Source organism: Pithys albifrons, chromosome 1 (genome assembly GCF_047495875.1).
Source record: "Pithys albifrons albifrons isolate INPA30051 chromosome 1, PitAlb_v1, whole genome shotgun sequence".
Taxonomy (NCBI): Eukaryota; Metazoa; Chordata; class Aves; order Passeriformes; family Thamnophilidae; genus Pithys; species Pithys albifrons.
The window spans coordinates 88,873,233-88,898,708 of NC_092458.1; the positions used below are offsets into that span (position 1 = coordinate 88,873,233).

At 41.4% G+C, this 25,476-nt stretch overlaps 1 protein-coding gene across 3 annotated transcripts; it reads left to right on the top strand.

The window, feature by feature from the left end:
- SPICE1 (spindle and centriole associated protein 1) lies at positions 1 to 25,123 on the top strand. Of its 3 annotated transcripts, XM_071559734.1 has the most exons (17): positions 1 to 148; positions 562 to 609; positions 1,660 to 1,806; positions 6,248 to 6,350; positions 7,648 to 7,769; positions 9,310 to 9,395; positions 9,696 to 9,838; positions 10,856 to 10,993; positions 11,765 to 12,030; positions 13,672 to 13,803; positions 14,426 to 14,573; positions 16,922 to 17,146; positions 19,922 to 20,316; positions 21,608 to 21,779; positions 23,151 to 23,247; positions 23,576 to 23,663; positions 24,240 to 25,123. In XM_071559734.1, exons 1-17 carry the CDS (start codon positions 65 to 67, stop codon positions 24,291 to 24,293), a joined length of 2,448 nt encoding a protein of 815 aa, XP_071415835.1. In that variant the 5' UTR covers positions 1 to 64; the 3' UTR covers positions 24,294 to 25,123. The 3 variants fall into 3 exon arrangements, with proteins under 3 accessions (XP_071415835.1, XP_071415844.1, XP_071415853.1); XM_071559743.1 differs by lacking the exons at positions 23,576 to 23,663; positions 24,240 to 25,123 and having other exon boundaries at positions 23,126 to 23,239; XM_071559752.1 differs by lacking the exons at positions 23,151 to 23,247; positions 23,576 to 23,663; positions 24,240 to 25,123 and having other exon boundaries at positions 21,585 to 21,660.
- Positions 25,124 to 25,476: the final 353 nt, after the last annotated feature.

Consider the following 25,476-nt stretch of genomic DNA (forward strand, 5'->3'; position numbering starts at 1 on the left):
CCAGGAGGGAACGGCGAACCGGAGCAGCGACCAACGCCGGCTCCCGCCCCTTCCCGCCGCGGCGATGTCGGTGCTGCGGGGCCAGCGGCCCCGCGCCGCGGGTAGGAAGGGCCCCAGAAAGGCGGCGGCGGCCAAGCGGGACTGGGATGTGAGTGCTCCGTGCGGCCTCGGCCGGGGCCCACCGCAGGCCACTGCCTGCCGCGGGGATCACCCGCGGGGATCACCCGCGGGGATGATCCGCGGGCTGCGTGTGGGTGGGTGGGCGGACATGCGGGGAGAGAGGCGCACATGTCCGCTCTGACCCTCCCGGGGTTTGGCCGCCTCCCTCCGCGGGGCACGTCGCGACGGGCCCGGGCACAGAGAGGCCGCTCCGGGGGCCGCGGCCTCGGCGGGGAGCGCTCCGCAGCGCCCTGGGCATGCACCGCTGCCGTGTAAGGCGTGTTATACTGTAATTCACAAGCTGGGGTTTGGGTTTGCTTTTCTGTTTTATTGAACTTTTCTAAGAAAACGAGCGGTTCGTGGGTTACGGGTTTTGATGTGTTCCCTGGTTCCCGTTCGCAGAGCACCGTCCAGGATCTGACAGTGCACCGGGCGACTCCTGCGGATATTGTAAGTGTAACAGCAACCACAGCTCCTTCCCCGCAGCAGGGACACTCAGTGACATAAACAAGTGTTCACCATACTTGCGGGGATACTTTCTGCCAATGTTTAATTCCCTTTTTAAGCTTCTGAACGTGTTGGCTCTTCAGTGTGAGTTCTTTGTTTAGGATATGGAGCATCCCCAGGTCTGGCAGTTTGTGGTTTTCATTGTTCTGTTCCCTTTGTAGTTTTTATTTCAGTGAACTGTATGCAATCATAAAAGCATAAAAATGTAAATACTTAAAAACTCAGTTGATAGTTGAAGTTAAGTCTCTGCTGGAAGAAGTGAAAGATGCGCTTTATCTGAGGAATCTCTCTAATTTTGAAAATACTCAATTTTCATTTAAACAATTTAACATAATTTCTTTATACTAACCAATCTGTTCATTGCAAAATATGTGCATTACATTTATTTTTTCTCAATAGCACTAATTACCAGGATGGAGTAAGCAGTATGAGCTATTGTTGCTTATAAATTTTGATAGGGTAGTCAGGACAGATGGGCACAGTAGCAGAGAAACTTGATTCTATGTTTGACTTGATAGCTTCCAGAGACTCTAGCAAGCACCTCACATACTTAATTTATTTAATTTGGATTTAAAGAGTTATTTTCTTATATAACTTGTTGTTAGAAGAAGAGAGATAATACCTCTGGTGACCAGTAGTGTTAAATCAGGAAAATGCATTATGCCTTTTTATACACGTTATAGGGGGTAGTGTTTGGTTTTTCCCTCAGTTTACAGCTGAGAAAAGTCTTGCTGAGTCAGTGGTGTAGGGCAGATGGAAGCTGTAAGACTTTCCCCATTCACCTTTGGAGCTGCTTTAAGTTTGACTGGCAATGCTGGTGGCATTTCACAGTCTTGGATGTTTATGAGGTTGTCATTGGTACTCCCATGAAGTTAACGTAAATAGTATCAGTGCAAGAATGTTAAAATCGAGAGAAGCTTGTTAGCATTTCCCTGCTAATTTTCCTTTAGATTGTCTCTTGATTTTGGAGTGGTGTCTTTTATGTTTACGTAGCTGCGTCGCCATGAAATACACAAATCAAAAAACAAAGCACTGGCACAGCTGGAACTGCAAGAGAAGGCGCTGAACAGAAAATGGAAGAAGCAAAAGCAACTGGATGCCGATTCCGTGGAAAAAAGGAAATTGACTCTGATGCGTGAGGTGAGAGCAAAGTCTGCACCTCCATCCCGCTGCAGGTGATTTGCAGCAGTATTGGAAAACTGCTCTTGCAAACAGGGCACCATTTGCTGCTCCCGTGGGATAACTTGATGTCCTGTATACAGATGGTCTGTGCTGCACCCATGCAACAATTGGAGCTATGCCTGACAAGCTTGTCATCCGAGAATTGAAAAGCTTGTTCTCTTGGCATTCTAAAGCACTCTGACTGAAAACAAATTATTTAGTTTGCTTTTGAATTTTGAACTGTAGCAGTAAACCCACACCTAGTTAACAGAGAGAGTCACTGTCACGGTCTGAAAAGGAATTTCAGTGGTAGAGCTCTTTTGTTCCACATGGCAGGTTATTCCTTGCCATATGCTATGAGAACTAACCTGAAAATTAGCTTTCAGACCTCTGTACTTGAACAAACTGAGAACTGTTCTTGGTAAAGGATGATGAACAATGCTCACCCAGCAGTTAAATTGAACATGATCTGGTAGTCCTGTAAATGCACAGTGGATTAACCATCACAAACCTTTTCTTCGTTTCATCTTTTGTAATTTTTCAGAAATCTGTTTCTGATCTCTGAGAACATTGAAGCACAGACAGAAACAAATGAAACTATTAGAACTGAAGATTGCCACCTAGTTTCCTATTTGACCTCTGTTTCTCTGCAACCACAGTAGAATTTTTGTGTTGATGATACTGTGCTAATCAAGCCTTAACCTTTAATTTTGACTGTTATTTTCATGCTTTCTTGCCAAGTGCATTTCATCAGAGTGTTCAAAAAAACTGTGGACTTCTGAATGAAATTCCCTAATGCAGTAGCAGGCTGGTTTCAAGAAGACTTGCATCTAGAAATAAATTATGATAGATTAGACCACACTCTCTTAAGATTTGGCTGGGCTATTACGTGACTTCATTATTTTGCAGATGTGAAACTCATGTTTAGAAAATAGTCTTCTAAATTCGTTGTTGTGTCTAATGACAATGCACAAATCTCAATTCCTCCTGAGTGGCTTTACCCTTCATAATTTAAGAGATTGCTTTATTAAGTATAGTCTGTGTCATCTTCTCAGTCAAAGATCCTTTCAGATAGGAAGACAAAAAGAAATTATGCCAGGCAAGATGATGCATCTGGCTGTTGCTGTTTCAAACACTGGCATCTTCTTGTGTGTAGAGAAAAGTAAAAGAGGTGGAGGAGAGCTACCATTTTCACTTGTCCCTTGCTTAAATCTTGTTAATTGCTAGGCCCTGTTGTTCAGAGTAACTGGGAGGAATCTGTGTCTTCCAGTAGAGCACAACCACCGTGAATTGTTTTCTGTTACCTTGGTGATCTTTTTCCTTTACTGCTGTGTGTGTAACTTCCTAAGCCTCTTGAATCCTGCTCAGCTGCAAAAGACTCAGAGACAAAAGCTAAGAAGGTGCTGCTGCTAGTGTGGTTTCTCTTGTAGTTGTAGGTTGAAGAAAAAGAGAAGCAAAATTTTAATATTTTGGGGATTTGTCTGGCTGAAAATCTGAATGAAAAATAGTGAGTTCGCCTCTGTAACTGATGACTGAATGCACAGGTACCACACTGGTGGGTCCTGCAACAACTTATGTTTCAAATAATGTTAGTGTTATTGCACTGAAAGGTGAATAGATTATCATAGTGGGGAGATTTTATATTAGTCCAGTGTATTTATCTTTCATAACAATCTGAAACAGGAGCGAAGGTGATTTTTATTAAATTTCGTAGGTGATACTAAACTGGAACAAAGTACACCATTCAGTGAATTTGTTGAGGGCATGTAAATGAGCCTAGAGGGATATAATTTTTAATTCTGATCACAAATGTGAGCTAATCCACCTTGGAAGCAAAGCTCTAAAAATATTCATAAGGTGTTCAGCAGGAGGGTGAAGCTTAGGAACCTGCTGATGCCAAGAAAGTTCTAATGTAGGGAGGTTGAAAACAAATTAATCACGATAATTTTTGTCTGATTATACACATCACTTTATTTTTAACTGCTTTAGGGAAAGGAATCATATAAAACTTCCTTTTTTTTCTTTCTGTATTTTTTGTCTTCTGCAGATCTAGCATAGCTTTGTCTGAAAACCTGCATTGTTTTGACATCAGATGGCTAAATGGAAAGATTAGTTTTAGTTAGTATCACATTTGAAGACTGAATAGTGATCTGGAAAAGTAGATACATGAGATGATTGAAAGATGAATATTCAGTGATTTGCTAAATGAATTATGAGGAGTCTAATTTACTGAAGTGGAATTCACGCTCAAAAGACTAGAAAGAAGTGGAAACCAGATATGTAGGGAAACATCTTGACCTAGGAAAGTGCATAGTAAAGTAGGGGTTTGGAGAAAAACAGGTGAAATGCCACTGCCTAGAATTTTTTGTATGAGGCTGAATGTAAGCCAGCAAACTTACGAGTGGACACTGAAAGAAACTGTGAAGACAATAGTATAGAGTGCTCTGAAACTCTTGCAAAACAGTCCCTCTTATGATTCCTGGAGGAACAATATTTGTCACTCAGTCCTCAAATTTTGAGTAGGAGGGTGTATATGAGCCTGACTTCTCTGTGGGGTCTTCTAAAGTACTTGCAGTCTTTCGGGGTCAATCTGACAAACCACAGTAAAGCAGAGGTCACTTATATATCTGGTTTCTCAGGTGTTGAAGAATAACTATCTTCTCCCCAAGCAGTGGGATATAATTTTACAAGATTTCCATTTCCAGCTTTGTGAATGAAACCAGGAGTGAGGCGTTTTAAATTGTGTTCTGCAGTATGAAGCCACATCCCAAGTCAGCTCCGCTGGCTCAGAGTAGCTGGATGGCTCTTGCTTTCCTTAGGAGTCAGCTGTTGTGATGGACTTCAGATACTGGGGGAGAGAGACTTTGAATACAGTAGCTGTGTCTTGTGAGAAATATGTGGAGACACCCAAAATGTTTTCTGATGCCAGGTGTAGTTCAGCCTTGTTTATGTCTGTTGAAACATTTTTGGTGCCATGTGGCTGTCTTAGTTTGAGGGAAAAATCCAAAATGTTTACCAAAAAGCAGAGGAGAGGATTCCCCCACAATAATCACGTCACTCTTTATCAAATTTAAGAAAAAGGAACTTTATTTAGAAAATGAATATAAGGATAACTGTTCTTAACTACTATATATGTACATATATATGTGCATATAGATAAAACTGTAAACAGACCAGAGCAAACTACTCCCCCAGGTAAAAACAAAAGAGAACAACCCCCAAACGGCAGGTTTCTCCTGGAGCAGTTATTTATGGACTGTGTCAGTGTCACACCTCTGCTGGCTGCGAGGTGAATACTCAGACTTTTCCCAGCGAGGCAGAGACAAGGGGTGAACACTCACATAGACTCTCTCTCTCTCTCTCCTTGTCCTTTGTTCCAAACGAAAAAGGAAAAGCTGTAAGTGGAGGAAATGGTGATAATTCCCAGGAATCTCCTTGCAGTCCAAATCAGTCTGCAGGAAGAGGGAAGAAAAAGGTCTGCAGTGTCCTGAAGCACCATGTCTCTCCTCTTTTCTCTCTCTCTCTCAAGCTCAGGGTGCGCAGAGATGGAGGGGGAAAAGCAAAAAGCAGAGCCAGGAAAAAAAGCTCTCACCAGCAAGCAGTGGCTCTTTTTCTGTCCCTGCCCCAAGAAAACCCCCAAAACAAATCAAGCCAGCACACAGGGAAAAAAAGAAAGAAAAACCTCTCCCCACCCTCAGGTGCTGGGGTTCTGTTTTCTCACCTCCACCCCACCATTAAGCTTGAATCTAAAAGTCATCAGCCATCCTTTGTCCTCAGTCCTGGGACTCCCGAGCCTAAACCTTTTGTGTTGGTATGGTGAGAAAAATTCTCTGAGGGGCTCCTCCCACCACCACCTTCCTGTGTTTGAACCTTTAACAGTGGCTTAAGTTTTAAGTAGGATTTTCAGGAGGCAAGGCTGAATGAAACTAGTCTGCCTAAATTGCTTTGGATCTAATGAAATAGTACAGGTTTTGAGTGTCAGATGTAGATGAGTGTTCTATGACTCAACGACACTGAGATCAAAATTATTTGAGGGTGCACACTGATTTTGTTGTTTTTAATTGCCTGAGTTTTGATGAAGGTGTTGTAAGCACCCAGCTTCTTGTTTGTGTCAGGCTGGGAGGGGAAAAACGAAATGAGAGGACTGGCTCCTAAGAGAAAGAGTTAGTGCTGATTGGGACCCCTGAAGTAATAACTGTTTAATTTTTCAGAAAAAAATTGTGAATTCTAGTTACTCAGAATGAAGTATAGTTTTCTGATATATATTAATTAGGATCTAATTGCACAGTACCAACCTTGCAAACGTTGTCTTGTCAGCTGTTCTCTCAATAATTTCTGTTAGAAGAGCAATGCAAATAAAACCCAAAGGAAAAATCAGTCTGCTCGATGTGAAATGTTTCCTTATACACTATAATTTCAGATTCTGTCTGATCAATACCACTTGCAAGAGGTATTGGAACGATCTGATCAGGTTATTGCTGTGGCAAAAGACATGTTTGGGAATGTTCCTCGCACGCGAACAGGTAGACCATCTCACCTATATATGGTAGTACCTTTAAGATTATCTCCTTGCTTTTCATAAATGGTCTTGCATTGCAAAACATTCTTTTTAACTGTTTCCATCTCATCATCTAACAGAGTGTGATTGATCCTGTTCATGTTGATCCTTCCCCTGCACTCTGCATTGGTGAGGCCACACCTTGAGTGTTGTGTTCAGTTCTGGTCCACTCAGTTCAGGAAAGATATTGAGGGGCTGGAGCGGGTCCAGAGAAGAGCAACAAGGCTGGTGAAGGGACTAGAGCACAAGCCCAGTGGGGAAAGGCTGAGGGAGCTGGGGTTGTTTAGCCTGGAGAAGAGGAGGCTCAGAGGTGACCTCCTCACTGTCTAGAACTACCTGAAGGGAAGACTGAAAGTGCCAGTCTCTTCTCCCAGGCACTCAGCAATAGGACAAGGAGGCACAGACTCAAGCTCTGCCAGGGGAAATTGAAGTTGGAGATCAGAAAAAAATTCTTTCTAGAGAGAGTAATCAGGCATTGGAATGGCCTGCCCAGAGAGGGGGTGGATTCCCCATCCCTGTAGGTTTTCAAACTGCGATTGGATGTGTCACTGAGTGCCATGATCTGGTAAAGGGACTGGAGTTGGACCAAGGGTTGGACTTGATGATCTTGGAGGTCTTTTCCAACCCAATCCATTCTATGATTCTATGAACCACAGATGAGGATAACACCTCCCATGGCAGGGCAGAGCGCCCCAGGGCTGGTCGTTCCACTGTATTGGCCACTGTGGAATTTCACACCATACAGTGTGAAGCACCTCTTGCTCACCATTTCCCAGCCAAGCCACTGGCCTATGCAGAGCACCACTTTGAGCCACTATAGTAATTCTGGTTCTCATTGCTGCTTGGGCTGACTGCCTGCTCTCAGATGGTGCTGAAGATTTATCAGCAATTGGTGACTGAGGATTTTGCTTTTCTTAGCTTGGTTTGTGAATCCTTGTGCTGTTGGGAGGCAGGACTGGCTGTTTGCATGTGAAATCTTAAGCTTTTTTCTCCGTAGGCTGCCATTCTCTTTTGTTCTTAATGCCTGTTTCATCCTGCATGCTGCTTCTGCACACATGTGTTTACACAGGTGAGAAGGACAAAAGGCTGCTACCTGGCCAAGAGTGTTAAGATAACTCTGTGGCCATTGGTTAAAATGACATAACATCCCTGTGACCCATTTTGTGCAAAGTTACAGGAACTTTCTTTTTAGTTCAAAGTCTTGTGACATAAGTACAGACCAAGTCCTCTGTGTTTTCCTCTGTGTTGTCTAATTCCTCTAGGTTTCCCTAATGTAACAATGGCTCCTAACTGTGACCTAGAATCATCTCAAGGACCCATTGTACAAAAATGTGATCCTCCCAATCAGCTTTCCATCCTTAGTGAATCTCTCATGGACTCCCAGGTAATGTTTTGTTCCATGCATGTCCTGTGGCTTTTTTGTTTGCACAAAATAAGAATATTCAAAGGTAGAGTTTCCAAGCAGACCTAAACCTGTCTACCATGTTGATAACACCCACAGAAGATAAAGTTAAACAGAGGGGAATTTGTTTTATGAGAATCTGGGAATGGTAATTTTTTTATTTCTTAACCTTCGGGTACAAGAAACAGACATGTCTTGTCAAAGCTCTCTCATAATAGTGTGTCCTCCCTTCTAAATTCTGGAATTATCATGAAGAGAACGAAGTAATTACAGTCTGAGAGGAGACCTCTTGTATCACTTAACTCATTGCTACGTTTCAAAACCTGTCTCTGATTTACCAATTATGTCCGCATATTTGGGGACATAGCCCACCTCCCTCCATAGCCTTGGTTAGTCCTACAAGTTCAGCTTTTAATACTTGGCATTATTTTACAATTATTCAGATTTGTTTAAAAAGTTTTAAGAAAATGTTTAAATTTGTTCAAAATTTCATTTAGATTGCCTTTGTGTTTTGTTTTCCTTTCACAACGTGAGTTGTACCAGGAATGCTCACTGTAGTTTGACAACAGGCATGTGATGCTCTCAGAAAACAACTCAATGATGAAGACCAAAAGGGTTTTGTGAGAGCAAAAGTGATGGTGTCATATTCTCATTGTTCTCTGCTCCTGTTTCCTACTATCCTCCCCAAATACGTGTAATTTGTGTTGTTGTACTTCTCTGTCATGTATTTTAGTGGGGTATTTGTTTGAGTTTCTTTAATATGAAGTGTTAACTGCAGTATCTTTGTAAGCTGTATCACTGGGTGCATCCTGCAGGATAGGCTGAAATTTTTAAAAGAAACATGTACTGGTGGTTGTCTGCCAAACTTCTGTGAGTTTTTCTTATGTGCCTATGAAAATCATAGTTCAAGACTATGTGATGAAACCTACCCAGAAACTCAGAAATCTGAGTTTTTGGGTAGGTTTCATAGTTAGAGGAACGCTAATCTCAAGTTTAGTTGCTTAAGTTTTCATGTAAATGAGGTGTGTAGGATTGTATTTTGTTCTGGTTACATTTTACACACAGATAAGTGTAATTTTCCAGGTCTCATTACATGGTTGTTTATCCTGTAATGTCAACTGGATGAAAGTTTACAAATGCTATGATTCAAGTTGCTTTTTCCATTTTCTGCCTGCTATATCTTTGTGTTTGTTTTGATACAGTCTGTACAGTTTTTATTTTATTCTCCAATTTATGTGATCTTTCTTACTTGTTATCCAAAGAAAATATTGTATATTGAATTAATCACTTGCTGTGTTATTTTCAGAGACATTTGTCAGTATCACTATTTCTCAGGTACTAAAGTGCTCCAAAACTTCCCCAAAGGGGCGTGAGTTTGTTTTTTTAATATGTGTGTTCTTTCTTAAACTTTTGTTTTAGAGACTGAAATAAATAATTCTGTTTTTTCTTGAAACAGTTATATAAAATTTATCTCTAACTTCTTCTGAAGCATTTTTTGTTTTCTTTGTTGTCTCCTGAAAAGGCTCTTAATGAAGACGAAGAGAAAGCATTGTCAGAAGATGGACTCCCTAATTCTTTGGGTTTCAAATCCAGGATCAATTCTGACAGGTCAGTACAAATCCATCCATTCAGGCTTTTATTACCTGCTTAACACTGGAAATGGATGGAATTGAAAGGGTGTTGGATGGTACAGTTAAGTTAGTTTTTCTATTTCCCTTTGTCCTCCTTCCCTGATCTCAGAGTTGTAGGGAAAGGTCTTGTAACATTTAGAGTGGGAATGAATGTGAGCAGGGAACTCACCTGAGCAACTGAAGCTAATTTTAGAAGCTCTGTCTAGACTGAACAGATATTGTAGATTCGTGGCTGCTGTCCTGTTACAACTCACTGTTATGCTTGTTTTCCACATAGGATACTTCGGTTGTTGAGAGAACAGAATTCGCCAGTGAATTCTCAATTGTGGGCCGAAAAGTGTATGAGAAAACCCACCTTATCACAGGAATCCAATATGCCTTTGACTCCAACAACTGTTTCTCCATCATTGGATCAGTCAGGTTGGATTTGCTAAATCATAGCTGCTTGTGGATTGTTAGGCTGTTCACAGCTGTCTGGAGAGCATCCAGGCAGAAAGGGACCTGGGGGTACTAACTGACAGGAAGCTCAACATGAGCCAACACTGTGCCCAGGTGGCCAAGAAGGCCAATGGGATCTGGGCCTATATCAAAAATAGTGTGGCCAGCAGGACCAGGGCAGTGACCCTTCCCCTGTACTCTGCATTGGTGAGGCCACACCTTGAGTGTTGTGTTCAGTTCTGGGCCCCTCAGTTCAGGAAAGACATTGAGGGGCTGGAGTGGGGCCAGAGAAGAGCAACGAGGCTGGTGAAAGGACTGGAGCACAAGTCCTGTGGGGAGAGGCTGAGGGAGCTGGGGTTGTTTTGTCTGGAGAAGAGGAGGCTCAGAGGTGACCTCCTCACTGTCTAGAACTACCTGAAGGGAAGTTCTAGCCAGGTGGGGGTTGGTCTCTTCTCCCAGGCACTCAGCAATAGGACAAGGGGGCACGGGCTCAAGCTCTGCCAGGGGAAACTTAAGCTGGAGATCAGAAAAAAATTCTTTGCAGAGAGAGTAATCAGGCATTGGAATGGCCTGCCCAGAGAGGGGGTGGATTCCCCATCCCTGGAGGTTTTTCAACTGAGATTGGATGTGGCACTGAGTGCCATGATCTGGTAAAGGGACTGGAGTTGGACCAAGGGTTGGACTTGATGATCTCAGAGGTCTTTTCCAACCCAGTCGATTCTGTGATTCTGTGAATTCCTTTTCTGGGTGGAGGTTCAGAGTCAGAGATGTATTAATTTGACTAATTTGGTTCAGATGAATTTCCAGACTAAAAAGCCATGTCTTCTGATAAAATTACTTAATAACATCCCTGTGACCCATTTTGTGCAAAGTACAGAAACTTTCTTTTTAGTTCAAAGTCTTGTGACATAAGTGCACACCAAGTCCTTTGTGTTTCCCTTGTCTTGTCTAATGCCTGAAATATTTCGCATGTGTATTTTTTGTTTGTGTTTAAATCAGCCCTCAATGCTACCAGTGTTATCAAGAGAACCCATTCAAGACTTCAGAATGAAGATGAAGAGGCTGTAGACTCCCCTGACATTGTGAGACAAGTGCTGTACCCGAACTCCAGGAAACAAAAGCAAATTGCAGCAAAGAGTTTAGTACTTTTAAAAATAATATACCTTTTGTCCAAGATTCTTAGTGTCATAAGAAAATGTAGGTTGGAGGATCTTTGGAAGTCACCACAGGGCTAATGCCAAAGTTTGGTGAGAGGGGGGCCTTGCATCTGGAGCGTATCCTAAGGATGGACATTCCACAGCTCCTTGTCTGATACATTCCTCTCTCTTTTGCACATTCATTGGCAAAGCCACTGACAAGTCCATAGGAAACCAGGAACATAAATATGGCCCTTTGTTGGTACCCATTACCTTGCAGGTTGTGGAGTTCTCTTCTCTGTGGGGCTTTTGTAGTTCTGATACAGCTTTGTATTCTGTGCTGCTCAGACTTGTGATACTTCAGTCTGCATATTCTACACATTTGGGAACTGACATAGATATAAGTTGTAACATGAAAGGATTGTTGTAAAAGAGTTGCTTACTGAATATCAGAAAGCAGCTAATATTTTTCACTAGCAAATTGTTTCCGTGCTTTTAAATGGGAAAGAGGAAAGTACAAACAGGTATCCAAGATAAAAGCACCAAACAATCATCCTTGAGAGGCACTAATGTAGTGGCAGAAAATGTGTTTTTTGATTATCTGAAAATAGCTGGAATGACTGGGGATGTGCTTTGATGGTCCCTCTCAACTTATGGCAAGAGAGGGCCTTTCCTTTGATTTACTTCAATGAACAGTGTAATTCCTTTGGTACTACAAAGCTTTCTATACAAGCCAAAATTCTAATGACACTTTTCCCCCCTTCCCTCTCAGTCAAAAGAAAGCAAGCTGCACAGAACCCTGCAAGACAGAGGAGAGATGATTCTTCAGATAATTTTGCCCTCATCGACCTTCAGAGGGACAAAAAATCCAGCCTAGAAGTTCTCAACCACATGATACATGAAGTGGAGCATGAACTGGAAGAATATGAGCGGTGTACAGGTCGTGAGGTTCAAAAACCAGAGAGAAATGAAGGCCTCTCTGGGTTTACGTTGTCACTGGTGAACGCTCTCTGTCGTTTGATGCGATACCTCAAAGAGGTGAGAAGACTTGGAATTGCTTCTGTAGTGCAAATGAAGAAAGCTGTGAAGTTGTTTTACAGATGTGAACTTTGGTCTTTCCTGGCTCCCAATCATTTTACATTGAATTCATAATATTCTTGCTTATTACTTGGTTTGCATGCAATTAGGAACTAAAACTTGTAGCTTGTTAGAAACTTCTATCCTTATTGAACATGGGGGAGTTAAGTCTCCAAGTGTCTAATAGAAGAAAATACCAATTGAAATAATTCTAAATTTGTTATTTAAATATGTTCAGACTTGTAGCAGGGTATTAACTACAGCCCTGTTTACAAATTTCTTATCTTCCTTTGCCTCCCAAAAGCAACGCTATTGTCACTAGAGCAGTGGACACAAATCCCACATTTTCTTTGAGGGATTCCTTAGCTCTCTTTTTCTGTCCATAACAACAACTTTACCTTGAGCAAGGTTCACTGTAGCAGTGCACAGCTGGGAATTAATGGAATTCCATAAGGAAGACTACATATAAGCTGTGTAGAACTTTTTTCAAAAAGAAAAGGGAAAAAAAAAGTGTGTTTTATTTCTTGTGTAGTCCAGAGCTACCAAGATGTAGCAGTCTCACAGATTCATATGGCCTATATGATGCTTTAAACCAGATTATGACAGTTCTTGCCCTCTTCAGTAGGTACAGCAGAGCATGTTATCTGAATACTAATACTCTATTTCACAGCAAAGGTAATAGATCTCTAATGACTCTGGAACTGTCTTATTTTTGGTTCCTTTTCAGAATGTATAACAATCAGCAGGGGGAACCCACCTTATTTCAAAATGTATTTTTTTTCTGAATGTATAAAAACGTATTCCTTGTGTTACCCTTTATTTAATCTGTATTGATTAAGTTCTATCTTGGGACCAAATGGTAAATAATCAATCTGAGAGTGAAAACCAAATGCCATCAGAGGATGGACTTTGGCTGAGAAAGTCTTATGTCTTAAAAAAAGTTAATAATGCTCTCTGTTAAAATTGTGACACCAAAGCAGGGAATTAAATTTGGCTCCTTTTCAGTTATAAGGAAGGATCTTGGAATTCTAGTAGAATATTTTCTGTTTATTAGGAACACATCAATTTAATAGCCATCAAATTTGTGTTATAATTGCAGTTATAATAACCCTATTTAGATTCTTTAATTTGTTTTCCACAGATATGATTTATTTCTGAGCCTCAGACTTCTTCCAAGTGCTTTCCCCTTTATTTAGTCACTTTTCATTAATGAATAAGGAAAACTAAAGATTAAGCACAAGTAGCACAGGATGCTGACAAGCATTAGCACACCTGGAGTTATTTGATTACTGATGAAGATTCTGTGCTTTAAGAAACTCCATCTGTGCAGAGACACAATGGTTGTAGTTACAGCCTGTTAAAGCTGTAAAGGCAGAAGAACAGGGATATATAGAATTGTGTACAGTGTTGTGGAGTAACAAAGGAAAAACAGTAAGCTCTCTGACAGTTCTCAAGCCCTGACAATTGGATTTTGTCATGAAAATAATGAAGTCAATTTAGCAGTAGTGTGAAGAGCTGTTACAGTGTGATATCATTCCTTTTTTTTCAAATATGAGTATGTATTGGTTTATAGTAGGTTTTTGACTTTTTCTCCCTCTTTAGACCGAAATGCACCTGCATGAGAAAGAGGTGATGAGGCAGCAGCAGGAGGAGATGTTGAACGACCACAGAGAACTGATTGATGCTCTGACTGCAGAAGTACTTCTAGTAAGGGAAGAAAATATTACTATGCAGGTACTGAGCCCCCCTCACTCCTTACCCATCAGGATGACTTGTTAGAATTCTGAGTTCTGTTGCAAATGTGGGTTGAGATGTGTTGACTCATGTTCTAGAGGTTTTAAGAATAAACAGAAAGAAATTATAACATTTAAAGAGGAGCTTGAGAATTACGATAGCAGGTGCAAGTAAGCAATATTTGAGAGGTTGTTAGTTTATTTAATTTTAAGGCCTGAGAAAGTGAAACTGAGCTTTCTTTTATCAATCTAAAAATTGAAGCATCATCCTTCACACTTCTATACCCTTACCATTACTGGAGCAACAGAGTAGACTAGATGTAATACCACATTTTATTTTTTTCACTTTTCACTGGAGGTAGATTTACCAGTGGTTACATTTGGAAATGCAGCAATTAAGCAACCTTACATAGGAGTTGGTGTCATGAGTTAGGAAAAGGGAAAACAAGTGACTTACAAATGAGAAACATGGAGACAATAATACCTCGTTGGAATTCTACAGAACCATGCAGTGGTTTTAAGAGGCCAAATTTCTTACCAGGGCTGCTTGTGGCATATGATTTTCTAATTCATGCTGCTAGAATACAAATTTCTGTATTTCTCTTTTTTATTTCCTTCTTTAGAAGAAGCTTCAGCAGTACATGACAGTAACAGATGAAAAGCTGATGTCTCTCACACAAGCATTTAAAGGCCTCCCTTTGGTAGAACCTGTCAGAGAACAAAGCTCAAAACATTTTGAAATTGCGAGAAAAGGTCCAGCAAACAACCAAGGTGTGTACATGCATGTGTGAAGGATGAAACAGGAGTTGTGTCTAGTTTATCCCTGAAGTGGAAAATCTGGTATTTAATAGATGTCTGTTTGCAGGCACTCAGCAATAGGACAAGGGGGCACGGGCTTAAGCTCTGCCAGGAGAAATTGAAGTTGGAGATCAGGAAAAAATTCTTTGCAGAGAGAGTAATCAGGCATTGGAATGGGCTGCCCAGAGAGGTTTTTAAACTGAGACTGGACGTGGCACTGAGTGCCATGATCTGGTAAAGGGACTGGAGTTGGACCAAGGGTTGGACTTGATGATCTGGGAGGTCTTTTCCGACCCAATCGATTCTATGATTCTATAAATATCTCTTTTCTGAGTGAATCTCACTTCAGTAAATTTGTATCCCTTGAGTTCTGCTGTGAGCACAAGCACAAAAGGAGGGGAGTACCCTTCCCCCATTAAGATGGCTCACAAAGTCAGGTTTATTCAGAGGGTGCTAAAAAACCCCCATGGCAACCAAAGAAACCAAACCCCACAGATGAGGATGTTGCTTTCCTGTTGCTGAGGCAGCCTGACAGTAGGAGGTTGGTTCTTCCATGAGGCACTGGAGGTCGCTGCTGACCAAAACAGCAGCTGCTGAGGCCCAGAAACCACCAGGCAGAGTCTGTGACCTGGTGTTTGTGACTTTGTATGAGAGGTGAGTGACCAGTTCAGTGATATGGAGACAGACTAAGCTAAGCCAGTAGCATGGATGGCCAAACTAACCAAACATAACTCACCTTGCACTTTTAACCTTCTTTCATCACGGAGTTTTCTCCCAACTGTTTTCCTGATCGGTTCTTTACATGAATTGGTTTTGTTCTCAACGTCAGTAACTCCTGGTGAATCCCAAGATTTCTCAGAGATACTTGTATTTCATAGTTAAATGTTGAGTTTGTGGATGTTTTTGTAGCTAAAAAACTTACTTCCTGGGAGAATTTCTTCTCAGGAAGAAGCCACACACAAGATTCTTTTCTTTTTCGTAATTGACTCAGGCTTTGTAAAAGCAAGTAAAAAGAAGTCACACTCCAAAATAAAAAATCCAAAGAGTCAGAAAAGCATCCTTCATAAAAAAACCCCAAACAAACACAAAAAAACTCCCAAGCCTTCCCATTCAACAATTTTGAAGGACTAGAATCTTCAAATCTCCTTACTTGGCTCTCTTCTCAGGAAAAGGCATCTTCCTGGGAGGAAAGCTTCCTAAAGTTACAAAAATATTTCTTCCTCCTCCTCCTTAAGAAGGAAATCCCTTGAACCCTTAGTGCATCTGTCTGGATGTGAAACATTTGAGCCTAGCTAGTTTTAGCACAGAAAGCATGTGTAAGTTCACACAGGGCCTCTGTGGAGGGAGGAAAGGAGGATGAGGGGGGTGGAGGGAATACTTCAGAAATGCAGTTCTGTACAGTGAGGCAGAACAGGAGGTTCCTTCTCATTTCTTGGCCAGGTCATTAAATAGTGGGTGGTGGGCTTTAAATTTCAATTCTGAGTAATGTGAACCATAAGCAGTATTTTATGCAAACAATTTCTTCTAACTTTGTTGTTGAAGGGTGCTTTTGGTCTTTTGTATTTTGGGGTATGTTCTGCTTAAGTTTCCACTAATTTTTCTTATGGGAACAAATGTCCTAACCAAAATTCTGAAAGGAGAATGAAAAAATGGCATCAGAGGAGCAGTGGATATAAGCATATTAAAATTCCTATGGTCTCTCAGCTAGCTACAACTTGAATTTCATGCTTTTCATTCTGTACCTCTGGTATGTTTAAAATACCTGGCAGTGTAGACACACTCTAGCTGTAGTTAAATACAGAAGAATAACTTTTTTTATTGAAGAGATGTCTCATTTGAATTGTAAAAAATCATCAAAGAGCTTGAAAAAGCCTTGAATTGTTGTCTACTCCACCATTGTTGCAATCAAATTTATAATATGGGGCATTAGGACAAGTATTTAGGTCTTCTTGTCTCAAGAGAATGTCACCAAGTGCACCTCAAATATCTATTCTTCACAAGTCACATGTCTCTAAGTCTTGTGCATGAGCTACAAACAGATCTCATACTAACATCCTGAAATTGTGAGACTAAATGTAAGAGTTTTTCTTGCTCTTATGGTCAGTAAAGATTTGTAATATGCTTAAGTGAAAGAATTGTGTACCTGGAGATCAGAGGTAAGTTAGGAATGTGTGTGAAACATACCCTGGTCTTGTCTTTTCAGATACCTGAGTTGTTACTGAGATGTCTCCCTACGTTGCTATTGCACTAAACCTAATATTTTCCTGGTTTTTGTTCATTTGTTTGTTTAACTTTTATCCCTGCTTTGTCTGTTTCTCTAGAAAAACCTAACTTGACCTGTTCTGAGCCCAGGACTGATGCAGGCAAGAAGGAAAATATGCTGACATTTCCACAGGAAGAAGTTCCTTTCAAGTTTCCCCCAGGGCCAGGAGCCTCAGATGGTATGGGATCTGGCAGAAACTTGCCAGCTTACATGTTCCAGCCAGCTGTGCTGTTGTCACCCCCACAGCAGAAGAGCAGTCAGGAGTTGTCTTCCCTCCAGAATGGTGAGACCCCTCTGGCTGTAGTCCTCTTCAGAGTCTGTAAGAATCTGCATGCTTAGGCTCATTGACCCTACAGCTGCCACGTCCAATCTTAGTTTAAAAACCTCCAGGGATGGGGAATCCACCACCTCTCTGGGCAGGCCATTCCAATGCCTGATTACTCTCTCTGCAAAGAATTCTTTTCTGATCTCCAGCTTAAGTTTCCCCTGGCAGAGCTTGAGCCCGTGCCCCCTTGTCCTATTGCTGAGTGCCTGGGAGAAGAGACCAACCCCCACCTGGCTAGAACTTCCCTTCAGGTAGTTCTAGACAGTGATGAGGTCACCTCTGAGCCTCCTCTTCTCCAGGCTGAACAACCCCAGCTCCCTCAGCCTCTCCCCATAGGACTTGTGCTCCAGTCCCTTCACCAGCCTTGTTGCTCTTCTCTGGACCCGCTCCAGCACCTCAATATCTTTCCTGAACTGAGTGGACCAGAACTGAACACAACACTCAAGGTGTGGCCTCACCAATGCAGAGTACAGGGGAAGGGTCACTGCCCTGGTCCTGCTGGCCATGCTATTTTTGATACAGGACAGGATCTCATTGGCCTTCTGGGCCACCTGGGCACACTGTTGGCTCATGTTGAGCTTCCTGTCAATCAGTACCCCCAGGTCCCTTTCTGCCTGGCTGCTCTCCAGCCACTCTGTGCCCAGCCTGTAGCGCTGCAGGGGGTTGTTGTGGCCAAAGTGCAGGACCTGGCACTTGGCCTTGTTAAACCTCATCCCACTGGAATCAGACCTAGGGCACATCATCTCAGATTTCCATCTGCTGATAGTGTAGTCCAGCCTCTCACCTGTAATGGTGGGACCACAGAAGCCTGAACTTCACTGCTTCTGCAGCCCGTGTTGCAGACAAACCAGGATGTCTGTAGGCTGTGTACTCCTGCTTTGAACCCATCTTCCCAGCAAAGGGTTTTTTAGAAGCTTCGGGAGCAGATTCCCATTGGATGTAGTTTAATACATGGGAAATGTTTGAGGAAGTTTTGGGTGAAATTATGTGGTACCAGATAACTCAGTAGCTCCATTCTGGTTGTTGGGAGGAGGGAGGTTCATGGGGAGTGATTAGGGGAGGTATTTCTCATTTAAACTTACTGAGGTGAGCAGAAAGGAGGACGATTTGTGACTTTCAAAATTGGCTGTTTCCTCCTGCAGCTGTCATTGTAACCACATGCAGCTTACAGAACATGCCAGGCCCTGTGTAACACTGTTGTGGAGAGGCAGATAATTACACTTATGTCTGGCTTCATGGCTGCTGACAGAAGCAGGGCACAGCAGTGGGGTTTCGTGCTTTCCCTCCTCCTTTCCCTCCTTTCAGCCCTGTTGCTTTGTAAGCCATTTCCATCCAGAAAAATAACTAAAAGTCCTTTTGATTTTTAAGGAGTTGGCAGAGCAATTGTGAGTTTATATCTAGTTCAGCTCTTTGATGGGCTGCTGTGCTGTGAGGGGTACATAATTTATCTGGAGGAAATGAAGTAATGGTCTTGTTCTACAAAGAGCAATGTCTGGTTTCAGTCCCATTGAGAACTGTCAGATGTTGTCTGTCACTTGAAACAAGAATACAAAACTGCATTCCTGGACTTCACTACAGTTCAGCTACGTGATAAACACGTTGTTACTCTCTTAAGACTGATGCTAAATGGCTCAACAGGCAGTTAAATGCCTCCCTGACATCCGATCCCGTCAGATCTCGGAAGCTAAGCAGGGTCAGCCCGGTATTAGTTCTTGGATGGGAGACCTCCTGGGAAATGCCGGGTGCTGTAGGTTCTGGTCCTGAGGACTTCACTGTCACTGTCCAAGCTCTCTCAGCTGTGGCAAATGGACCTCAGGATTGAAACGGTGGGGCCAGTTCTGCGCATGCTGAGCCTCACCTAAAATCCACTGCACAGGCTGGAAGGGCACAGCCACGTGGGGACAGCCCTTCCCAAATCTTCGTTCACGAAGCCGAGCCACACACACACACAAATGGCTCAAATGTTAAAGAGATGAAATATTTCTTTGTGCTCAGTGATTCATAAAATGCACTTGAGTGTAAATTTTTAAATGTCATTCTCTGCTCTAGAGGCAAAAACTAGCTTGGCAAGGAATGGGCTATTTGGTATATAAAGCATAGAAAATTCAGGTTTTGATCACAAAATTCAGCTTGGATTTAGCATGTAGCAGCTGACAGTGCTGTAAATTATGTCATCATGTCTGTGTGGTGCGTTATCTGTTTGCTGTAGATGACCACAAAAATACCTAACTACATTTTGGCCACAGTGCTTCCCCTTTTTAGGGCTGAAGAAATAGCTAGTTTATTATTATGGCAAGTATCTGGTACTATTTTGTTTTATTATCCTGAAAGTTTTGTTAACAACCCAATGTAAATATCAAAGCTGAAACACAAACTTAGAGTTTATTAGCTGAGGTAGCTGGATTTTGGAAAACAGAGGACTAAGAAAGAAGTAATATTTGATCTGTTAGCTAAGAAATTCAAAACTATTATTTTCTTCTCACTGACTTCTCTCTCAATCTCTAATTAAGTCATTTAAATGTAAGACTTTTTGCAAAAGGAGATGTTAAGCCTGGTGAGATCTTGCAGCAGGATGTTGCATAAATGGTTTTGGTCAGTAACACCATTCAGGCTAGACATTACAATTCAGATTCCTTCTTGGTTATTAGTACTGTGATGGAACAGTCACTGTTAGCTGCTTCAATGAGGGTCACATGCCTGTGTCCTTACTGCTCCTCTATTTCTTGTTCACAGTGTTTACAGCTATTTCTCACTCTCCTGAAAACACTGAAAGGGAGCCATGCAAGGAGAGGAGCTTACCTTCCTCCCTGAAGGCAGAGAGCACAACTGAGGAAAACTGTCTCATCTCTCAAAGGCAACCAATTCCTACTGCTGACAAGGACTTGGAGAGTTCCCACAAGAAGATCAATCTGCCCTGCTCAGGTGACACTAGAAAACACAGCGCAGCTGAAGAATTACTTCCCAGTGGTGATCTGCTGGGACAGATAGCTGAGCTGACAAGGCAGAATGCTCTAATTAAAGCTCAGCTGAGCAAATTCACAGGTGCCTCTGGAGACACAAATGACTGCCCAAATCAGCCAGACCCGATAGAAAATGCAAAACCTAGTCCAGACTCTTCACAAGGACAGGTGAGAATTTCATAGAAAAGGAAAAATGGAGCCCCCTTTTGCTGATCTACTATTACTGGTGTTTTTGTGTCCCTTTTGTCAATTGTTATTCTTTTCATTTGTTTGCTTGGAAACTTATGATTTTCATCATTCCCTAAGGAAATCAACAATAGTTTCTTACATTGGCCTTTGTTATATATAACTGCTGAAAAGTGTGCAGTACATTTATAAGTTTAGGGTAAGGTAATGCTGCAAAAAGAGGTGTGGTTGCAACATGATCAGATATTGTTCTTGTCACTTGGATAATGTTAACAGTGAAAGTGCTGCATCAACTCACAGGTTCTTACCAAGCTTGTAAGATGCATATTTAAATCCACATATTTACATACACTTCTTCTGCTATGGTGAGCCAGAAGCCCATGAGATTAAGGTTAGTGCAGGTACATCACTTGCAAGTACTTGATTACAGTGTATGTACTTCTTGGGTATGTCTTGTCAGTCCTGTTCTGTGCAAATCCCCAGATCTTTGGGAAACAGAGACCTTTAGGGCTTCGTTTCACATGGAAAAACTTAAACCTACAACAGAGCAGTTAGTCAGTGACACCCAAGTGAGCAGAATCAACATCAGAGAAACATCTCTGCACTTGCTGCTGTCTTTACTTTTGTTTAATCACAGTAGCTCATTGACTGTTCAATTAAAAATCCTAAAGATTGTAAATTTCTTCATGTGAATGTAGGCTGAGAGTGTTGTCACTTTCCACACTGTGTTATGTTGTGTAGTATTTAGTCTATATTTTTACAGAACCATGTAAACTTCCAGAAGGTGGTGTTTTTGTGGAAGCAGTTAGTGAAGGGGAGGGAAAGAGGTCAAAGCAGGTGGAAAAAAACAGGCCTTAAAGATGAGTTCCAGAACACTTCTGCTAGAAATCTGCTTTTGCTTCCCCACACTCTCCTGAATATGTGTGTCTCTAATTAAATATTTTATTAACTATGGTTAATTGCTGGATCGCTAGTGGGATTTTTTGGGATTTGTTCTTCTTTTTTAAATTACATGGACATATTAGCAGTGTTTTTCCTATTTGAAGGAAGATCAGTTTAAAATATTGTAGTGTTTAGTCAATTAAGGCCTTAGATACAGGACAGTGAAAGGGAGGGACAAAATCAAATTTTTCACAGGAGGTCCTATATAATTATGTTCACTTTCAGTTTGAAAATTAAATGCATAGAAGTACTTGAAATATATTGTATGCTCTCCTTGATGGTGCCAATTTTAAGTTTTTCACTGGCAGTAATTATCCTGCTATCCAAGTAGACTCATCTCATGGTATCGAAGAGCTTGGAGGAAAGAATAGCAGAGCTGAATCGCCAGAGTACAGAAGCACGTGATAAATTGTTGCATTTAATAGACCAGCAAAAATTAGCTGCTGCTGGTATGGTCCCTCCACTGCTGTCTCCTGTTCTGCCTCCATCCCTGAATTATCCTGGTAAGTGCCCAGCTTCAGGGGAAACAAAAACTAGTACAACATTTTTCTGCTTTGGAGAGTTTTATGTTCTTACATTCCTGGGTCCATGGTTGTGGTCAGTGGTACACCTGCTGTTGGTGACTCTGTGGTACAAAAACTCCTCACTTGAGAGAGCTTAAAACATGTCAGCTAAACCTCTCCTAAGTTAGTCTCTTAGTAATTAGTCTGCTGCAAGTATCCTGCTTCATGGAAAACCTGTTCTTTGCTATGCTCTTCTCTGAAGAGCAGTTGCTACATTTGGATACTATGAGAAATTTCTTCCTAGAAAGGGTTGTCAAGCATTGGAATGGGCTGCCCAGGAAGGTGGTAGAGTCACCATCCCTGGAAGTGTTTAAGAAAGATTTAACATGGCTCTCAGTGCCATGGTCTAGTTGGTGGTGTTTGGTCATAGGTTGGACTCAATGATCTCAGAGGTCTTTTCCAATGTAATTGATTCTGTGATAGTCACTGGTGGGCAGCACTAGGCTTTTAATCAGTCCTCTGTCATGCAGAGTCTTGTATAAAAAAGACAGAACTATATCCATCAGGCTTCTGAAAATCATGGCAGAGTGGTTATCCAATTCTCAACCACATTTTAGTTTTTGGTCATCTTGCTGCTCTTTCCATCAGACTACCTAGCTCAGTCACTGCCAGTGCTAATAGAGAGGAGTAACTGGAGCTTCCAGTCATCTGAAGAGATAAATTAGCTAAGGGAATATCTTGATGATTCAAGATTCATAAATTAGCTGCAATGTGTAACTATAAACAAAATTACTTTCCAGGAGCTGAGGGCTGCTTTATGTTTTCTTGGAGTCACTGTCAGTCCAGGCAGAACTGCACGTGACCATGTACACATGCTCTGTCTAGAACATCCACCTTTTACCCCTTCTGAAACCACAGAGGATGTACAAAGGGGGAAGGATTTGAAGGAGGGAGGAGAGACCACGTGTGCGTGCATATGCAATGACTCATGGGTTGGATCATACCACTTTTAATGCTTCTTTGGCTGTTGTAATATAAATTCAGCATGATAAGTAAAAACTTAAAGGAACAAAGTAGAGAAATCAGAGTTCTCTAAGCCTCTGATTGCCAAAAAAATGAGATTTACCCATGGAAGAATCATTCTCTGTGTGTACATTGTCTGTGGTTGCTCTGAGCATCTGGTTTCAATGTCAGTCATTTTCAGAAAGTGGATATGAGGTTGTTGTTTAATGTGGTGTTTTACTTCTGGTCTGTATAGTCTATGCAGTTGAGAAGAGGTATGCGATGCTCCTCGAAAAAAGGGCAAATGAAATGAATGTTGTGCAATGTTGCTGTGTTCTCATCAGAATCAAGCTGTTATTTATTGCCTAGAAAATGAAAGGAGGAGAGTTGAAGTGTCTGTTCCCGTGGCAGTTGCTGTGGACAGCTCAAAGGATAACGGGGTTTCCCCTGCCAGTGTGACGGGAAGGTAAAAGTTAACCCTTTGCTCTTTCATTTTTGTAGTGTGTCAATTACCCATGTAGCAGAAATTGAACACTGGAAAAATTGCCGTGTTTTTCTTTGGCTTCATGGATTTTCCCTGACTTACCACATTAAACTCTGGAAGTGGGACAAAGGTCCAGTAGCTTTGTCACAACTTCCATTGTTTGTATTTAAAATCTCTGCAATGTGACACAGTACAGATGACATGGGCTGTTGAAGACTATTGATGAAGGATCCTAACTCACGATCTGAGATATGATTCTAGTAGTCCCTTCCATTTTTTGCTTTCTCAATCTCATTTTGAACATCCTCAGGTCTGTAGGAGACTCCAGCAAAGGGAGTTCACCCCCAAGTGCCATGTCAGAAAGTGTGAAATTAACTTCTCTCAGCCAAAGACCAAAGGTGAGATTGAAAACTCTCCAGCCAGAAAATTTGATTGTGCTGTCGTGTAAAGAAAAAGCAAGATGGGTGAGGGGAGAGAGCTCTGTCCTGCTTCAAAGCTACTGAGGCTGTTAGTACAATTCACCGCAGTTTGGAATATGGACAGTTGGTAAGAAGAAATATCCCTGGTCTAGATTTCTGATTCCTGATGTGCAAAGAGAAGGATAGCCTGCAGTGAGATGCTTTCATGGGGAACTCCAGGCAGTAGTACAGTCTGGTAACCCAGTCACAGATCTGTTAATATGCTTGAAAGCAACCACAAGGACATACTAACAACCTATTTCTTGCTGTCCAAAATAACCTAAATTAGGAGTGATAAAGAGAAACAAAGGGTCCAAGACTGCCTATCCTGACAGTGAAGGATACACCCCCAGAAGGGAAGTAGGGAATTCTTAAGATAGATATGGCTTGAAGTAGGTGCTGTGATTCCCTCCATGGTGCCAGTGGCAGACAACAATCTTACACAGGCCACTGCTGACTGGCAAGTCTGTGGGAAATAAATGATACTTAAATTTTAACTGCTTTCTTTTTTTTCAGGTAGAAAAGCAAAAAGAAGAAGGATGGTTTGCACTGTCTATGCACATTATGTAAAGGAAGCTGTGTTCAACTCCTGTATTTTTAAATATTTTTTTAATGAACCACAATTTAATCACAATAATCCCCCTCTCCAGATGTACAGTGTAACTCTGAAGTGCTTTTCTGTCAGTGCCGTTAGTATTGAAAGGTCCCTATGCCTACTGTATTTGTGGCACACAGAGCACTGTAGGAAATCCTGGGAATGAGGTTTCCAACAGGACACGCTGCTGTGACCTTGCACCTTTTCATCAAATACATCCTTCACGAGATGGTAAACTCAGGCTGCTGTAGCATTACAGGTGAAGACCTGATACCTGTGTTAGGTGTGGTGAAGGCAGGAGACTTTAGGAATTGCATGTGAAAATTTCTGGAGCATTTATTTGCACAAGGTACAGGAATGAAAAAGTCCAGGAAAACTGAGGGAATGTACTTGTGTTCAGAAGGAACCTGAAGATTGGGAAGCCAAGTCTGTTTCTGATGGATAAGAATTTGCAACAGAAAGAATTTGTTCCCATCTGTGGTTTACAGTTGCTCCCAAAAGTTGTGTTTTCTGTGCACTTAACATATTAGAGACTGCATTTGGACTCGAGGATTGCTTTTCAAAAGCCTCTTTTAATATTTTTGTAAATATAAAGTGATTACTTGAAGTTGAAATCAGAATGTTTATTTGTTAGGTATTAAGCTTGTACTTTTTGATACAATAGAAAACTGATACATACAATTGTATTAAACTGGTTTGCTGTGTGTGTATATAATAATCTAATGACCATGGTTTTATATTGGTTTTATTTGTGTTTTTAGAGTAGTCATTATTTTATTAGTAATGATTAATAATAAAATTCAAGACCGTGGAAAAAATGTTCCTTTTTCTCTTTCTTATCTTGTAGTAAACCTGGACAAAAACATTTATAATGGAGATTTAAAACATGAAAATAATCTGTAAGTCTGGAAAAGAAAACATCTGCAAGTCTCAAAAACAGATTTTCAGTAAAGTGGTTTGAATATTTTTATTTTAGCTGTTAAATTTACCTCTAAAGATATCAGTAGGGTTGGGCATCAAAAGGGGCCAGCCCCTGTCCTTTCAATCATTACATTTCAGGAGAATTAAGAAAATACACTTTTTTTTTTTGTAAAGAGGTTGTTCTTTTAAACAAATTTAGAAAAACTAAAAAATGCAGGATTCGAAAGAGGACCTGTT

Coding starts and splice junctions, on each gene's coding strand:
- SPICE1 (XM_071559734.1), top strand. CDS start 65: ATGTCGGTGCTGCGGGGCCAGCGGCCCCGCGCCGCGGGTAGGAAGGGC. Junction 610..1,659: donor GGGCGACTCCTGCGGATATT/GTAAGTGTAACA, acceptor ATGTTTACGTAG/CTGCGTCGCCATGAAATACA. Junction 9,839..10,855: donor TCCATCATTGGATCAGTCAG/GTTGGATTTGCT, acceptor TGTTTAAATCAG/CCCTCAATGCTACCAGTGTT.